Raw genomic sequence first — 18,361 nt, 5'->3', positions numbered from 1 at the left:
ACCAACAGGGCAGAGGTCATCCTCTGCTGCTGCTACTTCCTATCTGCCTCCTATGGCCCTTGCAAAATCCCATCCCAACCCAGAAAGAGTCAGGAGGGGCCACAGACCAGAAATGGACTCTTGGGATTAGAAAAGTGGGCAGAGAAAATGACTACGTCAGGATCTCCAGGGATACAAAATCTCCCAGTCACTTCTCAAGGGGGCAGGTCAGGCATCTAGCACCCATTAGGGTTCAGAGCCCATAAAACTGACCGTGGACAAGGCTGAGGGGAAGCAAAAGGAGTATTTGGTACTGTCTTTTGGTACCACCCCCACTCTTAAGTCTGCAGAGTTGATTTCAGAGCTCAACAATAAACTGAGTTAAGAGTAATTACAGCCCTGATCTACCATGTCACTCCATGTATCCTTCCCAGCGGGGCGGGGAGTGGGGAGTAGTCCCAGGCAGAGTCCAAAGAAATGTTCCCCAACCCTGCTTCCTGGGCTTCTGACAGCTCTAGGGCCACAGGAATAAGTGCTCCACCCTCCAGATTTACAAACAGCCCTCAGCTGCAGCGGGGTGAGGCCCAAGACCCAGTCACGTGACTGTCAGAGGTGAGACTCCTCGGCAAAGTGCTGGAGCAGAGATGTCATGAGCCCTCAGGATAGGGATTGAAGGAAATCTTCTAAACCACTGATGCTGAAATAAGACTTTAGTGTGCACAAAGAAGCCTCACATTAGTGACAGAGAGAGAAGGGGGGTGGGGGAGGAGTAGGAGGCCCCGGGAAACCGGAGCTGTAGAGACAAAGGCGATGGGGGAAGAGGAGATGGCTGGGAGGGAAAGGAGAGCTGAGAGGTGGACTAAGCACGGAAGGACAGGAAGGATCCTGGGCCTGGTGGGGCCTGGGGTAGTGGTGAAGGGAGACCCTTGCTTCTTCATACCGGTCTTCCTCTGGTCTCCATTCGTCACATTCTCTTGTTCTCTGAGCCCTGTTCATTTCCTGCCAGAGTCCAGAGCTCTGGGCCACCCTGCCTGCTCCATTACATGTCCTTCCAGGGGCTGAAATACTGGGCCTGTGACAAGGACGAAAAATGGGGCGTGATGGCCTGGACTCAAATGGTGCCCATCGACCTGATGCTCCCTGACCCTCCAGCATCCATTCAACATCCGCTGTAGGCCTCCTCCGTGCCAGGTGCAGAACGACAAGACTTTTGGGGCTCCTGGCCCAGGCAGGGTCACCACAGGCCAACAGGCCACTTGACCACATGCTTGAGTGCCCTGCCTGGGCCCCTCTACCCACCGATGCAGACCAGGATGTAGATCCAGGGAGCTATACTAGGAAGGTGGGACCTGCCCCCTGGCTGGACGGGATCACGAATCACTTTTTCTCCTTTTCATGACAAACACACTGTTTCCCACCAGAGACTAGTGTAATCTAGTTCCCTGGGGACTGAGGGTGAGGTTTGCTCTCCAGCTTTCTCAGAGACTTGTGAAATCTGAGACCCAAGCCACAGCCTGTGGCCGATGTGTCAGCCTCAAGTCAGAGGTTATAGGGGGAAGGACAAGCAGAGAGAAGTGAGAAAAAAGGCAATTTGGTTGCCGAGAAGCACTGGGAGAACTTCTTACCAGATCTAGCTCATCCCCATCCTGGCTGAGGGTGAGGGGAGGGAAGAGTCCCCAAGTCAGCCAGTGTTGCTTGTTGGAGGGTGGAGGCCAAGAGGGAGACTGCCAGAGCAGAGGCTGGACTGCGCTTAAGTCTGCAGGCTGGGGAGTCAGGCTGGCTCTGTGCCCCAGTTCTGACATTTGCATGCTGCCTGCAAGCTGTTTAACTTGGGGCAAGCTATTTAACCTGTTGGTGACTCTGGTTAACTTGCTCATCTGTAAAATGGGATCCTCACAATACCCACACCATGAAGATTATGTGACTTCACGAAGAAAAGGGTCTTTGTTCAATAAATATCAGCTATGAATATTATTACCTAGAAAGTCTGAAAAAATGAAGGGTGCAGAGACTGTGGCTACAAAAACCATAGGGATCAGGGCAGCAGCCTGGAAACCTTCCTGCTAGCAGAGGAGGAGGTCAGCCTCGGGCCTGCAGGACAAGTGGGCAGATGGTGGACAGCTGCTGCTTCTGGTGCCCCTTCCTGGCACTGATCACAATAAACTGGTTCTTTCCTCTCCAGGGCAGAAGTATATTTTTGTGTTTCCCCAGGAGTCACCTTCTCTGTATTCCCCTCTCCAAAACCCTACACTGGGCATTGGTCCTTGAGAAGAAAGATGAAAGTCTTCCGCGGCATCTCCTCCTGGCCCCCGCCCCACATTGCCACTGACCCATCTCCCAAGTAAGGTTCAGCAGCTGCAGCGGAGGCGGACACACTGCTGGCTCTGGTCAGCCTGCCTGACCACTTCCCTCCCCTCCTGGGTCTGGGGGCTGGGGCACCACCTGGGGCTGGCAGTGGGCCAGCAGCTCCTGCCAGCGGATGTAGGTCTGGGCGGCCAGGTCCTTGAGTTTGGTCCGGTGCATGGCCTGGGGGCTCTCCCGGATATGGGTGCTGATGTGGCGGTCCAACTGCATGCACAGCAGCTGCAGCTCCCCCTGCAGAGGGGGGTGTGGCACAGGCCAGGTGCAGCCAAAGTTGGGGAGGAGGGAGAATGAAGTCAGAGAAAGAGAGAGACGACTGGAGTGGCTGAAGTTGGGCGGGAAAGGGAGGGGAGAAAAGGGGAAGCTGCTGGGGGCATGGGTCAATATCCCTTGGGAACACCTTGTGGGACAAGGAGGAGGCCTGGCTCTCCTAGGCCAGCTTCTTTCTCAGTCTCCCACACTGCAGCTCCTGACAGTGGGTGGGGCATCCCCAGCCCTGCCCGGCCCAGTTCAGTCTCTTGGGAGACTCACCCACTGATTTGGAGTGATGTCCTGGCTGCTGACTACCACCCCGGCCAGTGTCAGGAGGCTGTGGCATAGGTAGCAGACCTGGAGAGAGAGCACAGGTTTCCCTGATTCCTTCCTATTCTTGGGCCAGTGGGCCTAAGGTAAGGACTCAGTTCATCCCTGGGCTTCCTGAGGAAGCATCTTCAAGGAGAACTCCAGGCCCCACTTACCCAAAGCTTTCCCTCTGAGTAATGAGTAGCTTCCCTTTCTTCAGAAAAGAAGAAATCTCAGCCATCTAGAAGCCCACACATCATCTGGCTCGAAGAGAGACAGCCTGCTGCGGAGGGGCCTGTCCAGTCTCACCTAGGGATGGCGCTTCAGGATCTGCTCTCTGACCTTATGCCTATGGGTCCTGTGATCGGGTACCACTGTCCTCTACGGGGGGACATAGCCACAGAACTTGGTTTACCCCTTGATGGGACACCCCCTGCACACACAGGTGGGCAGCCCTGTCCAGAGAGACAGACAAACCGTGTGGCAGATGAGGTAGGTAGAGAGCAGGGAGGCAGATGGGAGAGAGTACTGACGGAGCGTCTGCCCAGCTCATCTGCCACCTGTGTCCACATTCTAGCCCATGGATGCCCCGAAGGGTGAGAAAAGGACCAAGGCCACTTCCATCTGATCAGAGAATGGCTTGATGCCAGGATCTCCTCCGTTGGTGTCCATTCATTTATGGGACACCCCCATTCACTTGCTGTTCAGAGGATATGAGGTAGGAGGAGCACCCCAAAGACGGCTGAGGCTCCTGATGTGAAGACAGCCCACTCTTGGCACTCTGAGCTCTGTCGGAAGGGGTGACCCTCCTCCCACTCAGAGGTGTCTGTTGCCTTGCCCCCTTTCGATGCTTCAGTCTAAGATAGGGAGACTGGCAGGAAACAGCCAGACCAACCAGCCCGTGGTGTGACAGATAACCAGCCCTGAGGCTGAGCTGGATGGGAGAGGCAGCTCCAAGGCAACAGGGCTCACACTGGGTGATAACAGGGCTGGAGCTCAGAAACAGCCCTCCAGGCGCCCACTTGCCCTATTCTTATCATTGTCCCTTTAGAGTACCAGGTGGTGTCCCAGAAACTGCCAGAACCCCTGCACAGACCCAGGAGCCTCTGGGGGGGTGGGGAAAGCCAGAGTCATTTTTTTAAAAGATTTATTTATTTATGCATACAAGAGCTGGTGTGTAGGCCAGAGTTGTGGGGGCAGGGAGAGGGACAGTGAGAGGATTCACAAGAGACAGAGTGGGGAACAGAATAGGCAGGTTGACTGAAATACACTGCTGAGGGGAGCAGCGGGCCAGACAGGAGAGGTCTGCTGCGCCATGTGGGTCACCTCCCTGGCCAGGAATCAAACTCGTGCTGCAGTAGCTGTAGATTGCTTCATAGTGCTGACGCTTAACCCCTTGCGCCACCAGGGAGGCGCCCCCGGAGTCATTTTTGAGGGCACTAGACTCTACATTGTGGAGACGGATTTTGAACTAAAATACCATACATGGTTCAAAGTCCCAAGGACAGACGCTCCCTACTCACCGTCCCCCTCAGCAGCACCTGCCTGCCCTGGATGACCCTGTGCTTCAGCACAACAGATGAGGCCCATAGGTAGCCTGGCCCCTCAGGCTGGCCTGGGGAGCACATGGCAGCTACAGTGCAGACAGAGAGTTCCCCCTGTGCTGGGATCCCACTGGTTGTGCCTCCAGGCAGCACTGTCCAGAAGTGGGTAAGGTCCAGCTTTCCTGAGCCAGCTCCACCTTACTGGGTTCCCCTGCCGGGCTGTCATGCTGTGGCTTCCCATGGGCTCCCCTTCCCCAGCCTGGCCTTGCCCTAGGGAGGTGTCCACAGCATTTGGAACTCCTTCCAAACTACAGCCCTGGCAGACAGTTCACTGACCCCCTCATAAAGCAGGCTCAGGCCTGTGTGCCAGATACTACACCTTGACTAAGACTCAGCCACAAACACTCTGACATTCGAGGGAGAAAGATGCCGCAGGAAGACAACCATTTGGTCAACAAACACTGAATCTCAGTCTCCCTTTGGACCAAAAGGAGAAAAGGTCCTTTTGGTTTTCTTGGTCATGGCATGCAATTCAGAAGGCTTTAAGGAAGAAGTCACTAAGTTAAACCAGGCCTTTAAGGAACACAGGATTTGAGGTGAACATGACCCTGTGGGGGTGGGGGTGGGGCAGAGATTACAAAACCAGAAAGATCCCAGAGCCTGATGCAAGAGACAGAGGCAAGGCACATGGGGGTCTGACCTGTAGATTGCTGGCTGGGTCAGAGGTGGGTGAGGTGTGGGGTTGTTCAGACACTGGGCCGGTAGCAAAGGGTCTGAACACGGTAGGAGGCTGGGTTTTGGGGGGCCAGCCAGGGTCTCCTGGGAGAAGTAGGCAATAGATTGGGTTGGGATGGAATATAACAGAGTGAAAATGTGACTGGAAGAAAGGATTATGGGACATCCTTTGTTTTTTGCTCTTTTTTTTTTTGCTATTTAAGATTTTTTTCTCCCTCCACTACATATTTGCTTTATTCACGTAAGCAGAATACTTAAAATACTTAAAATTGTAAACAGGTCAGTGCCAATTATCATTGAGCCTAACTGGGTTGGGGCATAGGTATGGGACAAGGGAGAGGGACATGACATTGAAAAACAGCAGAAAACCCCATGTGACTAAGGGCCCTCTTTGAGAGGGTATTGAGTAAACTGACATGGAAGATGACAGGAGATGCCAACACAAATATGCAAGGGCTGTGGAGCCCCGGTTTAGGCTATAGGATGGACAGAAAGGGCCGTAGCAGGGAGGTGGATGTCACGTCCTGGGAGGAGCAGGTGATGTGGGGAAGGGGAAGGGCTCCTCTCAGAACTTTCACTTGTACTGTTGTTCCAGGCGCAGGTGGAGATCTACTTCTCAGAGGCCCCAGAGTTCAGAGTCCTGAACTGTGAACTCAGAGAAAAGAGTCCTCTGAGTTCAGCCACCCTGGGAGGGTGCAGAGGCCAGTCCTGGTCTCCGGGGAGGGGGGGTGGGAGGGAGGAAGAGCAGGCATTCTTCGCCCTCCACTCTGCCCACAGAATTTATCTTCCTAAGAGGGAGGCATGGTAAGGGTGGGCCTAGGATCTGAAGAATGCCCTGGAGGAAAATCTGTGCTGTGGGGATTCACTGGGAGAAAAAAAAAAAAAAAAACAACTACGGAAAATACGCAAGGGTTTCACAACTTCGTTCTTAAGCTGATTCCCATAATTGAATCTGGAGGGAAAACCCCCCCGGAAAACAATTCTGAGTGTATGTGTGTGTGTGTGTGTGTGTGTGTTTGTGAGAGAGAGAGAGAGAGAGAGAGAGAGAGAGAGAGAGAGGAGAGAGAGAGAGAGAGAGAGAGAGAGAGAGTGTTTGTTTTGAGTGTGTGTTTGTTTTTTGGGGGGAGAAAAACTGGGGAGTAGCCAGAATGAAACGGAAGTCCTGGAGAAAAGCCCTGTTAACCACATTTTACAGAATGATTTTCCTAAGCTTGGGGAGGGGAGTTACCCTGTCCATTACCTAGTAGGAGGGCTGGGTGCAGTTTTTCCAGGCTTTCGAAGGTGATCCACAGAGTCCGGCCCAAGTGTGGGTCGGGTATGTGTGTGGCAGAGGCCCTTTAAGGAAGACTTTGGTCTAATTTAAGGGAATGAGGTTCCACTGTAGTTAGAAACCACAACAAAGACAGCAGCTGTGCAGACCCCTCCATTGGGGCACTAGGACCTGCGTCTTGGCCAAAGCTGAGGTCCTCTGCAGTACTTTTGGGGGAAAAAAGCCACATCACTGGCATAGGAAGCTTCCAGACCACCTGCTCTCCCTTCCAAGTCCTCAGGTCTCAGTATTGAGAAGGTGAGAGAGCATCAGATCTTGCCCAAGGGACAGATACCTGAAACTGGGTGCCCGCATGGCTTCTGCTGAAATTGTCCCCCTCCCCTGCCCTGTTTTTTAAAGATCAGAGAAATAAACAACAGAAACTAGCAGCGAGGAGGAGGCTGAACCTGCGTCTCCTTCCTCTGAAAGTCCCGGTGAGTCCTAGGGCAAGTTAGAGATTACAGTATCACCAGCACCAGCAGTAGGGGACCAGCAGCACCCAGGAATGAGGGCAGGGGTGCTGAGAGCCAGCGGGCTGTTCCCGGTAGGACTCAGGTAAACAGCCAGGCTTCCTGCTCCAGTCGCGCCATGACCAGCCCCTGAACTTAGCAAGCCTGATCCTGTCCCTGCTGGCACCCCAGTCACACAGGGCTCTGTCTTCCCTTTCAAGACTCAGGAAAGGGAGGCCAAGCAGAGGCCAAGTAGCTGCTGCAGATGTTGAAGCCCCCTGCGTGCTCCTATTTCCTCCACAGCTGGAAGTGCAAAGCAGGGTGGTTCTCCCACAAGCCGGAGCTACCCCCCCCACTCCCCGCAGGGCAAATATGGGGGAGGGGTCAGCGTGGCTTCAGGTTAAAAGACGCTTATTGAGTTGTGGGTCATACTTGCCCAGGCTGCAGGACCTGAAGACTGACCTTCATCAGCCTCCCACTGGGGTGAATGGAGGTTGGGAAGCCCCAGTCAACAACTTGGGGAGAGGCAGAGCGTGAGAGTGAGGTATGGGACGTGCCTGGACCCAATGCTGACAAGACGGAACTGTCCCCTGCTGCCTCTGCCAGCAAGGTCTGCAGCTTCCATTTTCTGGATCTTGCCTCCAGAGTCTGGCAGGCTAACATTTCTGAGAAATTCTATGCAGGACGCCTCTTCCCTGGCTCTAAAGCCTTAAAGTGTGCCCTGCCCTCCCCCAGGGGAAGGACTACGGGATGAGAGATAGGAGACAGCCTACTGGCCTTATAACTCGCCCCGGGGTGAGGAAGGTCAGCGTCTCCTTGTTTCTGGTTCAGTTGGTTCTGGCCTGAGGAATTACCAGGCAAGGGCAGGATCCATTTGCAGCACTTTGTCATAAGACAAAAGGGAGAAAAGGGTGGACATTTCCCAAGAACTTCGTCCTTTAGAAAATTCCCCTCCAGCTGATGCCAAGGGCGCAGGCAGTGGCCTGGATTATTTATGCCAAAAAAGGGCAGAAAGGAGGAGAGAGAGGATCTCCCAGGAAGGAAGCCCCTTATTCTCGCCAGAACACTATGATTTCTCTCACTCAGGTCAGGACCAAGGATCCAGGCTTACCCCAGGCAAGTCTTCAAACCAAGCCCTTTCCCTGGAAGCTGCCAGGCAGGGTGGGGATGGCAGATCTTGACATTGGCAGGAGGATCCTGTGGGAGCAGGTCCAGCCAGGCTCTGGGGCAGCTGCTGTGGGGTTTGGCTAGGGGAGGAGGAGGGATGAGGTGGGGAGTGACAGCTAAGGTTGACCCAGGAACACCTGCTGGGAGGATCTAGACTGCCCAAGAGACATGGCTTTCTCAGCCGAGTTGCTGGGGCTAGGAGTGGGAGTGGGGGGCTCACAGTGTGAGGATCCTGGGCTCACACTCAGGAAGCTGACCCTGCGTGTCTGCTGGTGCTGGTCTCCCTGTCTGGGACTCAGGACCTCCTTTGGTTTCTCCTCTCCATGCTCTCAGGCTCTGGGAGTGGCTGCCCTGAGGGATGTGCATTCAGCTACAATCTAGTCTAGCCTGGCGACCAGTTCTGCCATGGGTTCCATCACTGCCAGGGGAGGGTCCTCTCGGGATTTGTTCCATCAGAGACACTTAGATGCATGCACCTGTGCTGAAGGTCAGCTCTAGAAGCAATCTCGTCTAGGAAGGACTAGAACTGCACTGGTCTACCTTGGCCATTTCAGATGCAATGTGAAAGCTGGGCCCTGACAAATTCTTTTTCTTATTTTAATTAAAATTAAACTGACAGTACCAATTCACAGAAAGGGGCTGATGGAGAGGACCCAGTAGTCCTCACCTTCAGCAGATGTGGAAGCTGAGTGAGAGAGAGAGAGAGAGAGAGAGAGTGTGTGTGTGTGAGGGGGGTGTTCCAGACTGCATGACCATGTCCCATAGGGTTACATCTGACACAGATGTCCATACTCTCTTCCCTTCAGCTGAACAAGTGCTCGTGTGCATGTGTGAGTAGGGAGGCCCCTAGAGGGGATTTAACACAGAGGACAAGGCCCCACTGCACTCCATAGCAAGGGCCTGAGGGCCTGCTGGAGGCAAGACAGGGAGAGGTTGCGGCTGTTTCCCCGAGGAGGGAGTGGGGCCCCATGCCTGGGCCCAAGGACATGGTCTAGGCCCTCCATCACAGGTTAAGCAAATAATAATAAACAACAATAATTAGTAATGAGATCAGGCTACTTGCTGGCTTCGGGCCAAGACAGCCTGGTGAGAGAGCCAAAGCTCATCTGACGTGTGTCACTAGAACTTAAGATGAGAGCGGGTGCATTTTTGAAGACCCATGCTGGAGCGCGCACCCCGCCACCGTCTCTAGGATGCCATTTCTTCCCTGCCCCCATGAACAAACTGCTTCCTCTACTCCCCTTGCCTGGCCACTTCTATAGAAGGTCGTTCTCACTGCCTGATCTTGGGTAAGCACCAGGGCAGCAGAGGGCGGCTTCGGAAGGGCTGTGCTAAAAGGAGAGCTGACTTTGGGAGTGACTCTGACCAGGAAGGTCACTGGTCACACATCCGAGTGAGAAGGAAATGATGAGGACGCACGACCAATCACTAAGAAATGAGGCAGTGACACAACACCCCTTCCTAGTCCGGGGTCCCTGAAGGCCTGGGGCAGAGAGGCCAGAGAACAGATGTCACAGGCCAGCCTGCCAGACTCACCCCGGGGGGTTGCCAGGCCGGACACTCAATTCTGTAAATGAAAGGGCCTATTTGGGGTTGGGGTGGGTGGAGCCCTGAACATGGAGCCTAGAAGGGACAGTTGAGGGTGATGGGGAGGCAGGCTGGCAGCATCTGGACAGGAAGAGGAGTTCCTTCCGGCTCAGCTGCTGGGAATGGCAACTGCCTAGGGAGTTGCTGTCATGGTCCGCCCCAGCTGGGTGGAAAGGCGGGAGAGCCTCTGTCCAGGCTGCTGGAGGACCTCCCAGGCCCAGGGTGTGTCGACTTCCTTGCAGTCCTTAGAAGACAAGCCCTGTACCTGTACTCCCATCTGCCTGGAGAAAGTGAGTTCAGAGACAGAAGACCCTGAACCCATTTAAAAGACACAGTGGAATTCTCTTTCAAGCTCTATCCCTAACTTAAGCTGAACCCTGAGCAGCCATGGCCCCTGGTCCTCAGTACTGAGGACAGGGAGGGAACTAGGAGCCACGGCCCAGCAGGCCCTGGGTGGGAAGGAGAGAGAATTGGGACAAAAGCAGGAAGACTGAGGGCTTTTTGTTCCTGTGGATCTGCTGCAAGAGGGTTATCGCAGAGCATCTGACCCATTCCTATGGCTGCTGGTGGCAGGAACCGAGGGGCTGCAGGCAAACCCTGGCTAGAGCGCTCCCACCCAGCCTACCCTTCCTCTCTGGCTTCCTGCTGGCCACGGGGGGCTGGGAAGACAACAGGCAGGCTGCCTCTTCCTGCTCCTTCAACTGAGTCTTGAGACCTTGATCCCAGGGGTGTCTGGAGCGGAAACCCAGCTCTGGTGGTAGCCTAGAGGGGACAAGATTCTCTGTGCATATGTGTGGGAATTCACATCTGGGTGTGTGTGGGGGGGCTGGGTATGTGGGTGCTAGTTCTTGAGGGAGGGACTGAAACCAGTCAGGTACTGGCATGGGTATCCTTCGGCGCCAGAGAGGCTTCCCAGAGTGGCGGCTTCCTCAAGTCAGTTCCTCAAAAGTACTGGCCTTGTCGCTTCACTTCCTTATCTTTCTCACTCACTGAATAGTCTCTTGGTATGTTGGTACAGACAAGGCTGGGAAGTACTGTCCTCCTTACACTCCCCGTGAGTTATCAGAGCTTAGGGCTGTTGCGTGTGGTAGAGACCAGGGGGATGCCACAGACATCTAAGTTTCCTGGGCATCCAGGATCCTGCTCCTCAGTCAAAGTGTCCCAGTGCCCTACACCCGGCATCCGACCCCTACCCCCAGGCCAAGTGGCTTCAGCCTTGGCTCCTCTTGGAAGAACACCTGACCTGGGCAGGTGAGTTGGGCTTGATGGGGGGGCTGGGGGTGTGGAGGAGGGTGGGAAATCCCTCACTTAGGCTGCACCTCCTCAGGATGGGCATTTCCATGGGAGCCTTGGGGGGTGTGGCTGAGATAGATGCTAGACCTGGCCTCAAAGGTGACCCTGTTTAAGTGTGTGAAGCATTGTGTGGACAAACCACGAGCTGAGTGAACACACTGTAATGACCACAGAGGCAGTGTCGGGAAGGAGGAACAGCAGGAGCAAAGACACAGGCTGCAGGTGGAAGGTTCCTCTCCCTCTCCTCATTCTCTGCCTTCTCTCCAGCCATGCCCTATCTTTCCCTTTCTGCCCCTTACCCTGCGCTTCAGGAGAACCATGCCCCATAGGGCTGGTGACACCCACCAGGCTGAGATTCCATAGTCTGCAATCTAGTGATGTGGTTTGATTCACAGAGGCAAAGCCACCTGGTGAAGCAGGGCCAACTGACAGGGGACTTGGAGGGCAGGCTTTGAATAGGATGTGACAGGCACTAAGGATTGCTTTTTCTTAAGTAAGGACAGGAGGAAGACAATCCCAGAGTTGTCCAGGGGGACTTGAAGGATGAAGAGACCAACGTGGGATGCAGGTCAGAAGCAGATGCACCACTGGCATGGGGGGAGGGGCAGGAGCTTCCCCTAGGGAGGGACCCCTCCTCAGGAGGGCCAGGTCTGTGGTGGGGCAGGGCAGAGAGCAGGTCCAGGCTGCTGAGGCCTTAAGCTGGCGGGAGTTGAACCAAAGCTGCCTGAAGAATCCGAGCCTGCCCTCCCAGCAGCTTAACTCTGTCACCTCAAGTCCTGCTTCTACCCTTCCCAAGAAGTCAGAATTCTTGGGAACCCAACAAAGCCGATCTGGGCCTGGGCACTGGGCGGCCTTGGGGACCTTGGAACTACCATTCTGAATAGGCTCAGAGGCCACTTAAGTGGCCTTGATGTGTGTTCCGTGCACACATCAGCTTCCCAGCTTCCTCCTTGAGGTTTATTTCAAAAGTTGTTCCTCATTTTGGAAACAGTAAGGAGGAACCAGCGCACAGACTAGCCAAGGAAGGAACTCAGGAGTCCTGAATATCTATTTTCCGTTCCTCAAAGCCAATCTGTTTCCTCCAAGCCCTTCCAATTTAGCCTGATCAGTGTTGCCGGCTCTGTGGGGTGCCGTCCCCCGAAGTGCACATTGAGGGGCAGGAAGGGAAGGGTGGGCTGGTGCAGGTGAGAAGGCACAGGGTGTGGGGAAGAGAGCTCTGGCTCCACCTGTCCTCTGGGTGACATAGGGGAGAGCAGCGTCCTCTTGTTGGTGTTGGGTGCCAGCAGGAGAACACAAAGGCAAGCCAGAGGACAGCGGCACCCTCCCTGTCCTCTCCCGGCACAGCCTTCCAAACCACACCCCAGCCAGTCAAGGCAGTTCTTGGCAGGGTCACCCCACACACGGACAGGCGAGCTGCAGTTGCAGAGGCAGGAGCAAAAGCAGTAAAACTTGTTTGTCAATCCTATTACCCACGGGCACACCACAAAGATATACAGGGATGCACCCCCTACACACAAACACACCACACACACACACACACACACACACAAAGTCTTTCAAAAAAGATGTGCAGAGACCCCAGGAGTGAAATCAAGAGCCTGGCAGCAGGACAGAGCTCCCCCCACCAACTGAGCATTACTAGAGCTCAGAGCACACGCATGTCGTGTAACCTTGACTCTTTACAAATGTTTCTCTGATAAACAAGGCACAGAGACCGTGTGGACTGTGTAGATGGAAAAGCAGCTGGAGTCACCTGCAGCTGGCATGGTTCTGTGGCCTCCTGCAGCTAGATGGCCCAGAACCATCTTGCATGCAGAACCCTCAGGAGTCCCTGGCTGTCTGTCTCCGAAGGAACAGACGTCATGCTGCAAGGAGGTTGTGCCCAGGAAGCAGATGACGAGACTGGACCCTGGCATCTCCACTCAGCCCTGATCTGGGATTTCCCTTTCTGGACCTTAACTTCCTACCTACACAACTAGAAAAAACTTCCTCAAAGTTCCCAAATTTAACCCAACTGGGGTTAAAAGAGCCTGGTTCTATAGATCTTCTAAATTCCTAGGGTAAAAAAACAGAACTAAGAATTTCTGCCCTATCACATACACATAGCAAAATCCTTGAGAGAAGCAAGGAAGGACAGAAGAGCCTGGTGAATAGGAATACGATGTCAGATTTAACAAACCAAAGAATCAGAAATCTTAGTAAAAGTGAATGGGCCAAAATTGAGACTGGACAGAGGCAATTAGACAAAATCTGGCCAAATACAGTTTATACCAGTCAGCTAAAAGGAAATAAAAAGCCTCAGGAAACCCCTGTTTCTGGGTTGAAAGGCTGAGCTGGTCACTTTGAGGAGACAGTAGCAAGTTGAGTGCAGTTATGCAATGTTTGTCTGGACGGTGGCCAAAAAAGCAGTCTTGCTCAGATGCCTGGGAAGGCCCTGGTCTGTTGTAGAAATAGGTAACCGAGGGTCAAAGGGCAACAGCTGGAGACCAACTTTGGAGCATACTCCTGCATGAGGATGTCCTCTCCCACCTCTCAGCCAACAGGGCCTCTCTAGGGCCTGTCCCAGAGTCCCAAGCATCACTCTGACCTCTCCTCTGCAGACCCCACTCAAACCAGGCAAGCACAGGGCCACCAATAACTATCAAAGGCCTGAGCAGCCTTTGTCTTTATTCAAAAGTGCTTTATGAGGCTAAAAGTATTCTAATCATCACATTAAGAAGTAGAATTCTTATATTCCATACAGGGTCTGCCAGGATTTGCTGGGATACTTTGTGACTGTCTCAGCTAGAACCAGGGCCTCCTCTCCAGCCTCCAGTCTGTACAACCTCCCCCAGCCCACAGTGTAGTGCTGTAGTAGGAACACGCTGCTTCCTTTGTTGTACTTGGTGATTAGCTTTCCCAGGCTGGACTATCACTAGCTTATAATTACAAACAATATGCTGTGATTGGTTCTTTCATAAGCAGGTAGTAATTCTGAAGTCAAGAGCCTCCAACAGCAGAAGCCCAGGCTATAAACCCTTGTGGTGTCAATGAAACAAGGACATTATGAGACAAGGGGGCAAACATGCAGAGGCTGGCCAGAGGGTGTGCAGAGGGAAGGTGGTTTCCAGAAAGGGGGGTGGGGTGGGGGCAGAAGAGTGGAGGGCTAGAATGAGGTGGAAGAAGAGAGTTTAGAGGGGAGTTCATTCATTCATCTAGTGCCAACATGCTGTGTGATGGTGAGACAGGGGCCTACCAGAGAAGACAAATAAAAGGGATACTGCAAAGCCATGGGATCAATGAGGAGAGTGGTCCCTGGTCATCAGAAAGCAGCCTCTCAGCCTGCAGGGGAAGGCAGGCCAGGGAGGGGGAAGGTGGCTGGGAGCTTCCTGGGCCAAGGCCTGAGGCTAAGAGGAGGTGGAGAGACTGGAGTGGGGGTGGCGGGCAGAGCCTGGCAGAGTTTATCTGCAGGGCTGGAGGAGTGCTCACAGGAAATCTCCCAGACAAGCGTGAGCAGAGTCAGGGAGATGGGGCCCAGCATGGAAGCCCCCAGGGTTGGGAAAGGGCTATTCCCATTTCCTCCAGGCTGAATGGCCTGGAGTCAACCTCACTCTGGCCTTATTTTCCTCACTGCACCTCCAGGAGAAGGAAGGCCGACTTTGAGCTCTGGGGATGAAAGGCTCGGTTGGACCCAGACCACCGCTCCCTGTAAAACAGGGCGGATGACGCCGGAGCTCTTTTTGGCTGCTGAGTGAGTGGCCCGCTCATCTTTGAAGATGAAACGTGCTCAGGCCTAATGAGGAGTCAGTCGGCTGAGGTGGGAGTGGGGCTGGGCTTCAGGAGCCTACTCACCTGCCCCACCTGACCCCTCCCAGTCAGAACGGCAGCTGCCTGGGGGCATAGAGCACCTCACTCTTCTGTGCAGACCACCATGCTACCTCCTCCCCTTCTTGCAGTGCCCTTTCCTTCTCAACTCTGTGCTACCTCCATCCCTGGGCAGGAGCAATCTCTGGACCAGCATAGCCTACATTTTAAAAGGGGCACTTTTTCTCATCTGCTTATGAGAGCAGGCGTGAAACCTGCAAGCTCCCTCCAAGTTTCCAGGTCAAATGGGTCATTTCCAATATGGCAGCTGACCAGGGGGACGCTTCAGAGCACCCTTGATATGGTGAGAATAGTCCTCTGTCCGCTTTCTTCCCCCTCTTCTCAGATTGTGAGCTGACTTCTGCTACCAGATAGGCTCTGAAACCAAGGGGCCAAAGGAAGGCCTCTGGCCTGGCGGTAGGCGGTCACAGGAGCGGCCCGAAGCAACTGGAGGTCACCTCTTCACTAGGCCGGGTTAGACCCAAGCCTTTTCCTTTCTCTCTCACCGCTCTCCTTCTTCCTCCCACAGTTCAGGCCTGAGGTCTGCCCACTTGTACCTTGCTCAGAAAGACCAACAGCCTCCGTCTGGAGGCCCCAGAACACAGGGACTCAGCCCCCAGAGCCAGTTTCAGTTTTCGGGGGAATAGTTGGCAAAGGAGAATGGGGGCACATAGACAGCGCACGCTCTCCGGGGAGCAGCAGCCTCGTAAATGCACTAATATTAGGCATAACCGAAAGATAACCTTCCCTGCGAGTTCCAGAAAAGGAGAATATGCTTGGGGATTATCATATCTTCTTAATGGTTCACTTGTGTTCATTAAGTAATTAATTTCACTTATCTGATTTGCAGAATAATGCCCAAAGGTTGGACTCCTGGATCATCAACATCCAACCTCTGAGTGAGCTTCTGGAATTATCACCTTCCTAAATTAGGAAGATGCCTATCTGTGTTCTTCCTTACTGAGCCCCCAGGATAGGGGAGCTCCCTGAGATCCACCTCCTGCCTTTCAGGGAGTCGGGCTGGAGACTCCCACTCTGAAGCCCCCGTGGGGCTAACCTTGCTTGACTTCACCTCAGGAACCACCAACCTCAGCTTTCTAAACCCCATAACCTTCAGGCTCTAGGGTACTTTGTTGCCCTGACTCCCGCTGAAGCATAGCTTTCAGGGAAGCTGGACAATGTCTGGAAAGTCAATTAGGAAAAACTGGGGACAGGCCAAGGACTCAGTCTCAGTGACAACCACAGCAAATCAAGAGGGGAGGTTGGAGCCAGCTTTGCCCATGGAACACAGGATGCCTCTCACATGTGGACATTGCATGTGCTTCTCTAGCTCCCTTTCCACCTCTGCAGCCCTCACCAACATTTCAGCTCCTGCTTCCTCTCCATAAACTGTGCTGCAAGGACTAACAGAGGGCCATGGCTAATAGTCACGTCAGGCTACGCGGGAAGCAGCAAAACCCACCAGCAGGGCTGGAGGATCTTGGGCTTGCAGGCTGTGCCCACAGTGCCCCACTGTGCCCCTAGGAGGGGCCCAGGCAAGGGTACTAATTACAGGCTGTGCAGAGATGGGGAGCACCACCCCTCATCCAGGGTTCGAGAAGGACTGGCGGCTTCCAGGCCCCAGAGATGCACAGGATGGCCAGTGTGGTCGTTGCGGCCCTGGCGGAGGCAGGCAGGTGCTGGGTGCTCACCTTGTGGTCTAGCTCAGCGCTGGCCTTTGGCTGTTGCTCTTGGCAGGATGGCCAGGTCTCAAAGCCCAGGCACTGCCTGAGGGAGGATGGCCTCATGAGGCTGAGGAGCTGGCTGAGTGAGAACAGCTGGGGAGAGAAGGGAGGTTGTCACTCACTCAGCAAGTGCTAAGGCCCTGTGGGGACTCTTGCCTGGACACCCGGGCTGGTATATTGGTTGAGTATGTGCTCTGGACCAAGGCCGCCAGTTTCTAAGGCCTGAGGCCACCTCTCCTTAGGATGCGAGTGTCCTGTCCATAATGTGGGACAACCACATACCTCTTCCCAGGGCAGGAGGGAAACACTCACACGCAGGGCCCGGCATGGAGTGCATCCTCCTTTAAGGATGCTCACTAGGAAGATCTCCCTAGACTGAGCTTAATCCACTTCCCTGGAGAAAGCGGACACTCAGGTTTAGAAGAACCAAGACCAGCAGAGAGGGTCTCCTCTGCCCCTGGGCAAGGCCCTCTCGGCCCTGAGCTGCTGGTCACATCTGCTGGCCCACTCTCCCCAGGCCCCCTGCTTCTCTTTTTTTTTTTTTTTTTTTTTTTACGATTTATTTATTTATGCATACAAGAGCTGGGGTACAGACCATAGATGCGGGGGGTGAGAGGATTCACCAAAGACAGAGTGGGGAGCAGAACAGGCAGATTGACTGAAATACACGGCTGAGGGGAGCAGCGGGCGAGTCAGGAGAGGTCTGCTGCGCCATGTGGGTTGCTCCCTGGCCGGCCTGGGATCGAACTTGTGCTGCAGAGGCTGCAGATTGCTTCATAGTGTGGTGCTTAACCCCTTGTGCCACCAGGGAGGCCCTCCCTGCTTCTCTTTTAACGTGTTGCCTTGGAGGTTTTATTTTTTTTTATAGATTTATTTATTTATTTATTTATTTATTTATTTATTTATACAAGCACTGGGTACAGTCAGAAGCGCGGGAGGGTGAGAGAACCCACCAGAGCCAGAGCGGGGAGCAGAGCAGGCAGAAGGACCGAAGCACACTGCTGAGGGGAGCAGCGGGCGGCAGGAGAGGTCTGCGCGCCATGTGGGACCCTCCTCCGGTGGCCGGGGAGCAGCTGGGGATCGAACCGGCGCTGCAGAGGCTGCGGGCAGCTTCGCAACCCAGCGCTCAACCACTGTGTCACCGGGGAGGCCCTGCCTTGGAGGTTTTAAAGACTCATGAGAGAAGAGAGGCTGGGATGTGCCCCGCCCCATCCCCGCCCCTCCCCCATCACTGTGAACCCCGACCTCAGTCGTCATCATTCTGCCTGCCCTGATTTTTGTCATCTCCCCCCTCCCCAATGCCATTTCCCTTCCAGAGGATTTTTAAAGTAAACAACACATCGTATCTTTTGACCCATAAAGAGCATCTAACGTAAAAGGAAGCATAATCATAGTATCATGCTCTTGCTCAACAAATTACAGGAATTCCTTATATAATCCAGTACCTGTGCTTTCTCTGATTGTCTCAAAAATGTCTTTATACGGTTTTGTTGGACTGGAGACTCCCCTCAAGGTGCACACCTGGCAGTTAGTTGATACGCCACTTAATTTGCTAGCCTGCCTACCTTCTTTGGGCTGTACTTAGACGGCCTACTTTCTTTGGGCTCTGAGTGTGTGACCCCGACCCACTGCCCCCCAGGGAAGGTGTGTGGCCAGTATAAGTCCAGGTGACTGCAGCATGGTGCTCCTTCCAGTCCTTGCCTTGCACCTGGTTTGGGCAGTCACTGCGGAGCCCCAGCAAGGACTGTCTAGCAGCCCTGGAGCCAGCTTGTGGCTGAGGCAGCAGGCAGGTGGGTGCTGAGCTGCTCG

At 54.1% G+C, this 18,361-nt stretch overlaps 1 protein-coding gene across 1 annotated transcript; it reads right to left on the bottom strand.

Annotated features, from left to right (window-relative positions):
* Positions 1-1,018: 1,018 nt before the first annotated feature.
* On the bottom strand, positions 1,019-16,680 carry FAM178B (family with sequence similarity 178 member B; the record flags this gene model as incomplete). The annotated part of the gene is made up of 4 exons (XM_084234799.1): positions 16,520-16,680; positions 2,872-2,949; positions 2,422-2,574; positions 1,019-1,051 (listed from the first exon to the last, which is right to left on the bottom strand). The coding sequence occupies exons 1-4, from the start codon at positions 16,613-16,615 to the stop codon at positions 1,019-1,021; spliced, it is 360 nt and encodes a 119-aa protein (XP_084090925.1). The 5' UTR covers positions 16,616-16,680.
* Between the last annotated feature and the right edge of the window lie 1,681 nt (positions 16,681-18,361).

This window comes from Talpa europaea, assembly GCF_964194135.1.
Source record: "Talpa europaea genome assembly, chromosome: 6".
NCBI classification, from domain to species: domain Eukaryota; kingdom Metazoa; phylum Chordata; class Mammalia; order Eulipotyphla; family Talpidae; genus Talpa; species Talpa europaea.
Note: the sequence above shows the minus strand (reverse complement) of the source record. Positions and strands in the feature narration are given on the sequence as shown.